At 30.1% G+C, this 13,032-nt stretch overlaps 1 protein-coding gene across 1 annotated transcript in view; it reads right to left on the reverse strand.

The window, feature by feature from the left end:
* The window catches only part of LOC117170961, a 202,975-nt gene that overhangs the window by 156,836 nt on the left and 33,107 nt on the right, over positions 1-13,032 (reverse strand). Inside the window, exons 3-5 of the mRNA XM_033358003.1 lie at positions 12,652-13,000; positions 12,026-12,588; positions 8,831-9,010 (exon numbers count right to left, since the gene is read on the reverse strand). Coding sequence (XP_033213894.1) covers positions 8,831-9,010; positions 12,026-12,588; positions 12,652-13,000 — 1,092 coding nt within the window. The remainder of the gene's footprint in view (positions 1-8,830; positions 9,011-12,025; positions 12,589-12,651; positions 13,001-13,032) is intronic.

Here is a 13,032-nt window from a genome sequence, read left to right on the forward strand (position 1 = left end):
AAAATTTAATGCTTGATAAAAGATTGACTTCAAATAACATTTCTGGGGTTTTTTAAAGCTCTTGAAATGTATTTTAAAATTGGCTTTGATTTTTTAAGATAGGTTTATTTTCGGTTGCCATGCAAGCGGTCAAAGTCGCGTCTACATTTCTTTAAACTTTCACAACTGCAAGCATGCGCAGAAAAAACGCTGTGTATCTTTAAAAAATTTGTTTGTAGCAATTGAAAAGTACGTTACAAGAGATTTTAAGTGAGACGTAAATAAGTCTTCTAGGATGTATAGTTCGCGAGATAAAAAACTTTTAAGTGCTTCTTCTCATTTTTTTAGCTTGTTAAAGCCAAAGAAGCTAAAGCAAAAGAGAATTCACAATAATAAAATAACGCTTACTGTCGATGGTTTGACCTTAAATCATAACATATCTAGGTGAAAATTTGAGGGACTTACATAGACCGAGCGCGTAGGGCGAACATTAATATATTAGCGAGCGCGAAGCACGAGACCTAAAATGGTTCTTGCAAACGCATGCTGGCTGAAAAATGCGGAAGTTTTAAAAAATACCGTCTCTTGTCCTAGTTTTCAACATCGCAGAATAATTATATTGTTTTCAGCATTATATTTCTTCTTGTTAAAAAAAGCTGTACAAATATTTAGTTTACATCTTTTTTATTATCCATTTTCTTAATTTGTAGAGCGTTTTGTAAAAATTTTGTGATAGATGAAAGCCAACAACCAATTCGTTCGATGAATTTGAATCGGTTGTCTTAAACCAAAACAATGCAATATTAGAGAAGATCTAAAATGGGATAATTTTAAATAAAACCAATGCATCCAAAATATAATTACAGACATTTTTTAATAGATGATTTAATAGGCCGTATAGAAAAACTACAAATTAAAATTGTTTATTCATCATTGTAAAATTATATAATATAGAAATAAAGATTCGTAAGTATAACTTTGGTTACTTTTTAATTTCGTCAAAAATATTTTGCGTTAAATTATTTATTTACAATTACTTAATAAATAGTTAATTATTTGTTAGTCTGCCTATTTGATGACACGCTAGGCTTTAAACTATTCTGAGGCTGACCTACATTCGGATCCTGGTTCCAAGTGGAAATGAAAAAATGAAAAAAAAAATGTTTAACGGAAAATTTTTTGTTTAATTCATCAGTGTGTTTTTTTAAATAAATGAGCGCCAATCAACATTTTCTCTGAGAGTAATAAATTTTTTATTATAATTGTAATTAAAACCCCCTTTTTTATAAAATCTGCTGCTCATTTGATTCCCTTAGTTATCTGGGGAAGCCAAATATTATCTGAATCAAACAAAAAATTGATTCTTCTATTAAAATGCGTCGTTTGTAAATACGGGAAATACCAATAAACTTTATTATGATTCCTATCTAAAATTAAAATCGTAATTCGATTATATACTGTAGATTTAAATTGATACGATTTCATTTCAAATTGTTCCAATAAATTTCAAACAAAAATGTTGAAGGTTTTATGTGACAAAGAGATTGATTCTATAAAATGGAAAATCTGCCAAATTCAATGCTGAATTTTGTACTGTTGATATAAATTATTTATTATTATATTATTATATCAAAATTAATCACTTGACCTCATTTTGTTGCTAAAAATACTGAAAATACGAAAAATAACATTTAATGCATAATTTTCAAGAAATTAATTTTAGCGCTATATTGGTTCTATAAGTTCTATAAGCGTCAACATATGATATATTATTATACAATATATTGTTTCACAATTTTTCATCTTAAATCAAACAGTTGAATTTATGATGGAAAAATTAAGCTTTCAACAAAATAGTTGATTTTTTAACTAAATAGCAAAATTGATAATCTGCAAAGATGAATTTTCAACAAAAATATTCATTTTTTACCAAAAGATGAAGTTTTAATAAAATCAGTGAATTTTCTACCAAATGATTAAATTGCCAACTAAAACAGATTTGTTTGTAACCAAAAATAGAACAGCTGAATTAGCATTTGAATAGAACGAATTTTCATAAAAACTAAAACGGATTATCAATCAGCCAAATTCAGCGAAGACAGATGAATTATTGACAAAATACTTTTATCTACAATTAAATAAATATATATTTAAGCTTTTAAGCTCAAATCTTAATATTTTAGAAAACACTTAACTTTTGAAATTAAATAAAAGAATTTTTGACCAGAAATTTGTATTTTCATTATTCAGGAAAGATACATTTTTAACCAGAAAGTCTAATTTTGAACTAGAAAAGATATTCAATATATAAATGAAATAAATTAAAATAAAATAATAAATAAATGGAATCATTAAAACTAAAGATTCAAAAACTACTTTCCAATAAAAAAAATTCAACTAAAAAACACAATTTTTTAACGAAATAGTTAAATTCTAAACCAAAATGAAGAATATTTAACAACAAAGATTAAGTTTTCATCGAAATAGTCAAATTTTTAACAAAGTTTATGAATTCTGTAGATAAATGTGGAATATTCAATTTTAAAAATAAACATTCTCATTAGAAAATGGACTAGCTGCATTTCCGAATCAAAATATTAGTAAGAAATTTTTTTAGCAAAATAGTTGAATTTATAAATACATAGATTAAACTTGGAAAAAATAGACTTCGTATAAAAATTTCCAAACAATGATATGCATTCCAAACAAAAAAGTTACTTTCCTGCCAAATAGTTACATTTTTGATTGCAATTACGAAACCTTCATAAAAAATGCAGTTCTTACAAAGTAGCTTAACTTTAAACTTAGTACTTGATGTTTCAACAAAAGAAAAAAATCTTAACGAAACATCTAATAGTTAAAATTTAAAGAAAATTCAATTATTTAATCAGAAAGAATACGTATATTCAAATAATAAAAATAATCTCTTACTAAAAGAGAAAAATTATCCACAAAACAAATGAATTGCCAACCAGAAGAGATAAAATTTTAATTCAAAATATCAATTTGAAACCAAAAATGAAATTGTCACCTTTTCATTGAAGAAAAATTATATAAAAAAATGAATTCTTAGAAAAATATTTTAATTTAAAATTGAACCAAAGCGGGTAGTTAAAAACTGAAACCCCTGATGGACAACATTTTTACAAGAAACTATAACATTTCAACAGCTGTGATTGATTGTTTAAAATTATACAAAAATAAACAAAATTTAACATCAACAAAACATACAAATTAATACAATAAGCTAATTTTTTCTTGTTTATACTTGTATTTGCTTTTTAATGATATTAATATTTTTTAACTCTGTGATCAGTTCCTGTAAAAATGGTCTAAGTTGTTCGTACTCCTTTGTGGAGATGCTTTCGCCAGAGCATTTGGTCTTTTAATGAAGGAATAACATTTTCATACAAAGAAATTATTCACAAAATATATGAATTTACAACTAAGAAATACGAACTGTAAACTGAAAAGATAAATTTTAATCAAAAATGGAATAGTTAAATGTCCAGTAAAAAATAGATTCTCAACCAAAAATGAAATTAGTTTTTAGGCAAATACTTAAATACTCGACCATTTAGAAGAATTTTTAACCAAATGAGATTAATTCAGAACCAAAGATATAATGATAGACTGGTGAATCAAAAAAATAAAATAACATAAGTTTTAACAATGAATAGTTTGATTTTCCTTTTGCGTTCTATTAAGAATATTAAGAATATGTTTTTATCTCATGGTCTCTATGAAACCAGCATATAAAAATGGTAAGTAAACTTTTGCAAAGAAATAAAATATTCCTCTTTCTTGACTTTCTTAGAAATTCATATTCTCTGAAATATGACAAAGAAGCTTTCTCTTACTTTCTCTCTTTTTATACGTTTTTTTTTTTGCTTATTCTTCGACTTTCTTTTGTATCAAAGTGGAACTCACAGTGCCGTACATCGATTATGTTTAAGCGCAAATCCATCTTTCCACACCATCGAGTTTTCTCGACGGTCGTAATTCATCGTTTGCGCGAAGGTTCTCCATGAATTGAATATATGAATTTGAGATTTGCGTATGCTTCGCTATTTCACCGAATATTCGACTTTCGTGGTCGATGGCGTTAGTGCGGGAGTGCGAGGGCAGGGTATGGAACACGGGACAGTAGCAGCTGCGCGAGCTATAACGCATACTAAATTGATTGTATCCGGATTGAGCACAAGTAATTAACCCAGAGGTACCTTTTTAAATCGAGCTAACATCTGCGAATCGAAGTTTTCATACTGGATGATTTCCATTTTCTTTCTCAATAAAATAATAATATTTTTCAGATTTCCGTTTCTAAAACGCACAGAAGGAGACTCGCAAAGGCTTTATAACACACTCTTCTTATCTTAAAATAAATATTAAACCCGTGTCAATACACTAAATTACAACATATTAGGCACACCAAATTTGTTAGTTGTATTTTGAAGAAATTGTTGAATTTTTAACCCGAAAACTCAAAGTTCTGAAAAAAGTTGATTTTGAGTCGAGAAAGATGAATTATCAATCAAGAGAGATGATTTTTCTACAATGGAAGAATAATTTTTAATTATATATTTTTTTAAGTTTTTAAAAAAAATAGAATTGTCGACCAAAAAAGATGAATTTAAGAGAATACTTGAATTTGTTACCAATTACCTAAATTTTTTAACTACAAAGATAAATTTTCAACAAAAAAAGTTAAATTTTAGAACAAAAGACGAATTTTCAAAAAAGTGCATAAGTTTATATAGCTAATAGCTAATAGCGAATAGCGAATTGCTAAGTTTTTAAATAAAAAAATTTATTTTCAACTATAAAAACTTTCAGCTAAATATTTCATTTTTCAGCTAAAAGAATGAATTCCTGTCAACACATCTAATATTTAATATTTCAATAAAAAAGAATAAAATTTTAGCGAACTAGATTTATTTTGTACAAAAAAGAACAATTTTCTACTAGCAAACTAATTTTCAATAAGATATTCGAATTTTTAAACAGAAAAGGTTAATTTTTAATTAAAAAAGGAATCATTTACCAAATATATCTTTCAAATGAAAAAGATTAATTTTTAATGAAAAAGTAGAATTTTTAACTGAAAAGGATAAATATTTAATAACGAATTAATTTTGAACCGAAAATTAAACAATTTTTAATTAAAGTTCTCACATTTTCAAACAAAGAGATGAATCTTTAAACAATAATTTTTTTCAAAGGATTTCATTCGCAACCTAAGAAAAATTAAAATACTCTATTTTTAATTTATCTGGCTTAGTTAAAAAATGATTTATTTTGTTGAAAATTGCAGCTAAGCATTAATTCTTTTAATTAAAAATGTGATTTTATTATTTCTGTTCGAAAAAATATCTTTCTGAGTGAAAAGTTCAACTATTTGGCTGAAAATTGATCTTTGTTATTTAAACATTAAAATACTTAGTTGAAGTAGTTTAATAATAATCTATTTTGTGAAGAATTCGCCTTTTTCGGTGGGAAATTAATCTTCTAGGTTAAAAGTTCATGATTTTGGTTGACGATCCCACTATTTCGTTAAGAGTTGATCTATTTTGTTGAAAATTCACAAATCATTCGTAATTCGCGTAAACCTACTGTACGCGGTGTAATCCGCAATAATTTCATGTACTCCAGGGTAACCCTATACAATCCGGGGTATTCTTAGTTATTTTCCGGAATTGGTTCTTCTTCGTAATAACTGTAGGTAATGATTCGAGAGAAAAAGGAAAAACCGACATTCTTTTTCTATTTAAAGCCGTTTTCAGTATCTTGTCGGCAAGGAGTAGTATAGCTGCTCAATGAAACTGTGACTTAATGTGTGTCCGGTACAAGTTTCACACACACTATCGAGGAGCAGAGAGTAAAGTTTGGTGGATTTGCGCGCACTGATGAATTAAAGTTTGAAATCCGGCAAGTGGAGAAATAATATGCGGATACGAAGAGATAAGGAGGCAGGAAATGAGACGAATCGCAGTTGAAATTAAATTAAACTTTCGCCACGATAAATCCGTTACAGTCATAGCGTGGCCAGGCTGAAGTCGGATGCTGTGCGATTGGTTTTTCTTCTAAACTAACGAACCACTTACGAGACTTAACACCCTCTTGAACAATTTTACTTGAAAGTTTTACTAGAGATATCTTTCGGGAATCTTGAGATGATGAAGCAAGTTCATCTTTTTGTAAACTTTCGTGATTTTTCTTTTAATTTAGAGAACTTATGACCAGCAGGAAACAATTTAATTTGTAATATTTTAAGGTGTATAAACATTATATTATTTATAAAAGATCAAACTTGTTTCTGATATTTAAATTATATGAAAAAGGGTCCGCACCAAATGTACAAAAAATGGCTTTTAGTCAAAATTTATAATTATATATTTTGTTTGATGATCAAGATCCTTTTTAAAAGTAAATTTTGTCTAAAAAAAGATCGTCTGCTTCGTTCTCCTAGGAATCAAACTACAGAATTTCCGATTGCCGGTCGGGTGCTTTTCACTGAAGCTACTAGTATTATCATCAGAGACAAAGAGAAATCCTTAAAAAAGAAAACAATTTTTATTCATAACTTCATCTAGTATGAAAAGACGTTAAGAATTTCTGTTATTCTCTGATGATAATACAGATAACTTGATCTAGATCCTAAAGATCCAAAATAAAAATAATAAAAATTAAAAAAAACGCACACTTGTTTATTATTAAGATATTATGCTTGTCAAAACATTCATGAAAATAAATCAACATTAAAAAACAACTAAAATCACATGTGATTATTTTATTTTGGTTTTGGCGAAAGAAATAACTTCAAAATAAGTTCAGGAAGCGTCCCATACCGGAAAGTGTTTTACTTTGTTTTGAAGGTTGTTTGAATATTCCTTAAAGCATCAAATTAGGAAATTGACACTTCGTAACAAGTAAAACTACATGAGAAAATAAGTGTAGGAAGCGTCCTTTACTAGCGAGAGTGATTTATTAAAAAATTTAAGCGTGTTATAGCATCTCTTAAAGGATCAAGTAAAGAAATCAACGTATCCAAAAAACTAAAATCGCAGGAGATTGCAGGAACGGTCCAATACAGGGCAAAGCGTTTTAATTCATTTTAAAGGTTGTTTTAACATTACTTACCGAATCTAGGAAGGAGATCAAAGTTTCCTGACAAGAAAATCTACAGAATCTATTTGATCAAACTATTAAGTTCAAACATCGTAGTTCAGGAAGCGTCCACTACCATGAAAAGGATATTAGTTTACTTTAAGGCATGATAAAACAATCCTTAACAAAAATTCAACGACTTTTATTGCTAATGGATGTTCCCGGGGATTATTTTTATGTAATTTCTGATCCCATTTGTTTAATCGAAAAGTCTCCGGTAGTTTTTATTGTTGAAAAATGGGAATTTACTTGCTTTAATGTTTAAGGGATTTAAAAGCACTTACTTTAAAATGATTTCTCATCCTAAAAGCTTAATCAAAGTATCTACCATGGTTTTGTTTTTATAGAAATGTAGTATTACTTATTTAAATATTTAAGGGGTGTCAGAAGGACCCTACCAATAAATCATAGTTTCCTAAAGTTTCTTAAAAAAGTCTATCATGGTTCCATTCACTTTGAAGTGATTTTTTACCACAATAGCTTAATGGCAAAATCACCTGTGATTTTGATTTTTTGTAGATCTTATCTTGCTTAAACGTTTAAGGGATGTCAAAAAAACCCTTAAAAATTAATTCAACTGCTTTTATTGCTATTGAATGTCTCAGGTAATAATTTTGAAACGATTTCTGAAGCCAGTAGTTTAATCGAAAACTTTCAGGTTTTTTTGATTAATCAAAAATATAAATTTTCTTGTTTGAATATTTAATAGATGTTAAAACATACCATTACAATAAATTTAAACACTTCTTATGGTAGGGGACGCCCCCAACACTTACTATAAAGTGATTTTTCACCCCGATAGTTTAATTCCAAAATCTCCCGTTTGTTTCGGTTTTTTGGAAATGTCGATTTCTTTCCTAAAATATTTAAGAAATCTCAAAAAATCCTTCAAATAAATTAAACGATTTTTCTGGTTGAAAGATGGTTTCTGTACTTATTTTGAAGTAAATTATTACCCCAATAGTTAATTCGAAAAATCTTCCGTGGTTTTTATTGTTAAAAAATGTTGTTTAAGCAACCTTTAAATTAATTCAAACAGTCTCTCTGGTAAGGGATGCTTCAAAGTTTAATTAAAAATCTCCCGTGATTCAATTTTTTTGGAAATGTACATTTCCTTGCTTTGATTTTTCAGGGATGATAAAACTACCCTTCAAGCAACTTAAAATTTTTTCCCAGCTTTCGATGTTCCACACATTTATTGCGAAATTATTTCCAAACCCGATAGCTTAATACAAAAATATTCCGTGGTTTTGGTTTTTAGTGTGGTTTTAGAGTGGATCTAATCTACAAAATATGAGGCATGTAAAAATTGAAAGTTTGATACTTGTTACGCTAATAACTTTGAATTTTTCTGATGATTTTCTTTCGAATTATTGATCTGCAACTTAAACTTTAAACAATTAATCATAATCACGCATTTTGACTCAAATCCATTTTCTCTACATGTATTATTGAAAAAATGTATGGAATATGAACGAAGACTATATTCTGTGTTACAAGGAGTAGCTCTTTAATTTATGTAGCAGGTAATTAACTATGGTAGTTATACTACGATATATATATATATATATATATATATATATATTACAATAGTTATACTACAATACATTGTTAAACGAGTACAATGTTTATTGAAAAATCAATATCCCATGAGTCAATAAAATATAATGAATTGCATACTTACGTTCATGCTCATCGTTGGAGTGGTTCTTTTTATGATGCGTTCGGTGATGATGGACTTCTGGAATGGGATATTTCCTCATGTCGTAAAAATCTTGATGCTGGGCATCGATCAGTGGATTTTCCAGCTGAGACTCGATAACTTCTAGGGTTGTCGAGTTGTCAGGATGTGAGATGACCTTCACTGTAAATATGTATGATTTATTTTGAACTGAAGGGAACTTAAAACCAGATATCGCAACGATCTTATTTCTAGAATGCCTCAATTTAACAGTTTTGCTCTTTAAAACCTCTCTTATATTTCTGGGACAATCATCTTTTTGTCTTATTGATAGACGATTATTCTTCAATCTAAAAAAGCAAAAATAGAGATATTGAGGCTATACAATAATAGTGGTTGAGTAATTGATATATCTTCTTAGCTTAAGACTTTAATCTTTTCTCCAAAAATGTTCTCTGAATTTCAATACAAATTTTCAATTAGTAATTATTAATTATCGTCATTATTATTGAATACTATCTTCATTTTGGAAAGAATGAATTCATATATGAAAAATAAGCGTATGTATTTTTTATCTGCTTCTTATCGTCACCATGCTTAAATGTCTTGAAAGAACATTTTCATTCTTCTTTCTGGTTTCAGTGATGACCTGAAAACATATTTTTCTCCTTTTTTGATTATACTGAGAGCATGTCGCACATTATCTGTTTTTCATGTCTGGCTGCTGAAACTGTTTTTATAATATACAATATTATAAGTTTTTTATTAAAATAGTGTTATATTGAGTATCATGAATTGCTAAAGGTTTAAGAGCAAGCGTCAAGAATATGTAGAATTTTCAGTAAAATAAAAGCGAATCAAAATTTTGAAAAACGTTGTTCAAATTCTGATTAGAAACTGTGGAAAATTAGCTATGATTTTTATACTGACCTAATTTTCTGAAAAAAAATTTATTTTGAGCTTAGAATTAAGTTTTGTAGCATTGATTTATTACATTATGAACAATAAAAAGTAATTCAGCCTAGATTTAAATTATATTTTTTCTGTAACTCACATGATTATCTAATAGTCCATTCACGTATTTTATTTTTCGGCGTAATTATTTGCGATCCAGTATTTTATAAATTCGTCATTTTCATTTTTTCTGATTTTCATATTTTCAAATGGTTTTTTTTTATTTTTTATTAGATTGCACATAAGAAAAATTTTGATTTAAAATAAATTTTGTCAAATTTTTATGTATTTAACATTCATTTGAACATGCTGATACTGGTGATATGTTAATTTAATTTTTCTTTCTTGTGGTTTAACCTCATTCACATGAAATGTATTGTACTGGAATTCAGCTAATCCGAATTTGAAATTCCAAACCCAAGCACCTAAATATGAATCATTTTTGGGTAAAAGAGGAAGCTCAAAAATGTAAATGAAGAAAAATATTGATTTCGACAAATAATAATTATGTCAATATTTTAAATAAATAAAACAATGTTTGATTATAATTCAAATAAGAGAAATACAAATCAGATCATTATTTAAAAATAATAAAGCCAAACTAAATTTTCAACGTGTAAAATGTCAGTTACAAATTTTAATAACGTTACTAAATGAAAATTGGGTAAATTGATCATTGGGACACGCATCAACTTTATAAAAAAGTGATCCTTCCCCTAAGGAATACGATACAAGTAAATATTTTGTCAAATTTCAATTCCGTCAAATAAATATAGTATCAAACCAAAATTTATACCAGACGTTAATTTGGAAATATAAACATTCGGATAAATTTTCAATTGAGAAATTTGTAAACTTGAAAGACTATGGTATACAAAAATGAAAATTGGGTGAATTGGTGATTTGTCAGCTACCCTTATTTCGAGCAATCGTTTATTCGTATACGTGATTAATTTGAAAGCTTCTAGGTTGATTAGTAAAAATAATGTTCAATATCGCTCAAAGGAATATTTGATTAGAAGCAACCTAACCTCTTTAATAGAATGTTCTGAAAAAGTGAAGTTTTTGAATTTTAGAAAAAAATTAAGTTTTTAAACGTTAACTAGATGTAAATCTGCATTCATTTCAAATATCGTTTTGCCGCCTCCAAGTGTTTGTGCCTGAGGCAACGGCCCGCTTCGCCTCCCTTAGCTACGCCACGGATATCCATGATAATAGTGGTTTAAAGTTAATAAAAACACGTGATCTTCAGCAAAATTTATCATTCAAATGTCCCGAATTATTAAAATTTATAATTATATCAGATATAGAACAAATTTTGTTCTCTTCACTGTTTAAAACTTCTTTAAGTTCATTTTCTATTAAAATTAATCAAAGTTAAATTATGCACAAAATATATAATTTGTTATCTTATCCTTCGGACTAGAGGTTTCGGAAGCTTTTGGTTACTATTAATAAGAATAACATGCAAAAATTATTTTTATTAAAATAATGAGTCTTTTAAATATTCATTAATATATCGTGAATCATGTATAATTTCATGAAAATGCTCATTATTTAATGTGGAATAAACAATTGTCTACGTAGGCTGATTTTTCAGCAGCCAGACAGAATATCATACACAGAAAAAACTAAGTGTAATATTTGCCCTGATTTTCCAGTGATGATTATCTGCAACAAAACTTTATGTAGCCAGATTTATTCGATTTGTTGGTTTCACTTACCATCAGCCAACTTTACGTTAGTGGTCGAAGCTAGTGTGTTTTAATTTTCAAGACATCGTGACGACTTTTATAAGATTTATTAGATTTTACTTATACCAGTAGGTAAAATAGAAAGTTACCTACAAAAAAATAAACATTCAAAATTCGTGAAAATAAAACCAAGAATCCAATAACCAAATTTTGAGAATCACCATAAATTGTTCCAACGTTTCGGAAATCATACAGCACCCTTATCAAGGAAAGCAAAATTAGAGCATGTAGGAACAGCAAGAAAACCACGATGCTCTCTCCAGTATCAAGGAAAGAGCATTGTGGTCGTTAGATTTTCGGTTTTATTTTCAGGAATTATGCACATTAACTGGATTATTGGAAGTTAAAACAGATATTAAATTTGATTTGAATTTACATTTCTTAAATTTTAACAAAATTAACGTTCAGTTTTTTCTGTGTAAGGAGTGCATTATCTAAGCAAGTGCCACTTTGTTTCTGGGAGCGCTTAGTCCCAGCTCCTTGTACGAACCTTGGCCGACGAACTCGTCGAAGGCCTCGCGGAGATCGGAGAGACGATCGACGGGTATTCTTGCGATCCTGAACTCATCGAGGTCGTCGAGGTCGTCGTCGGGACGATCAAACACCGCCCCGTGCTCGTAGGTCGGTCTTGGTGCAAATTTCTTGGTGCTGGGTGCATCTGGTGGTGCAGGATTGATCTCGTCTACGGTTGGTGTGGGACGTGCTGGTGATGCAGGTACGGGTGGTGCAGAAGGTAGTGGTGCTTGTGGTAGTGCGGGGTAATCATCATGGTGATGACGGTGCCGGTGTTCTTGGTGCTTGGTACCGTTGTGCCGAGGGACGCCATGCTCGCTTTCGTGTGGCTGCAGGTGCTCGGTGCTGGAGGCATGATCATGCTTGGGAAGTGAGGCAGATGAAGAGGAGGAGGAGGAAGAAGATTTAGAGAAAGAGTTCGAGGAAGAAGGTTTAGAGGAAGAGTTTAAGGAAGAAGAAGATGATGAAGAAACAGAATTGGTGTTTGAAGAGGAGCCGAAAGAAGAAGAGGAGGAGGAGCCATCACCGGTATTCTTAGGTCTTTCATAAGAACCACCCTCCTGCCCTGACCATCTCCAGTGGTGCTCACCGTTGCCTTTCGACCGATGATGTTGCCCAGATGAGCCCTCGGGAGACGCTCGACCATCTTCGGGACTGGGGTCTGGATATGGATCGAACGTCTCGGCGAGAATCACCTTCGGTCGACCGGGACTACCTGGCAATTCGGGGGCCTCATAGTGTCGATGCTGATGGCGATGATGGTGACCTTCGAATTCGAAGTCGACCTCGTTGCCCGCGGTTCGCGTGCTCGCGGTTCCGGGAAACAGAAAATAGGGATACATACTGGTTGGGGGTAACCAGATCTCGTGAAGGTTCTCCTCTTGGGGGTCGAAGGGGTAGAGGCCCGAGTCCGTGCCCGAGAGGTCTATGGACGCGGAGGAGGGCACAAATTCTGAAACAGAAATAGAAACGCGACCGGACAAG

Source organism: Belonocnema kinseyi, chromosome 4 (genome assembly GCF_010883055.1).
Source record: "Belonocnema kinseyi isolate 2016_QV_RU_SX_M_011 chromosome 4, B_treatae_v1, whole genome shotgun sequence".
Classification (NCBI taxonomy): domain Eukaryota; kingdom Metazoa; phylum Arthropoda; class Insecta; order Hymenoptera; family Cynipidae; genus Belonocnema; species Belonocnema kinseyi.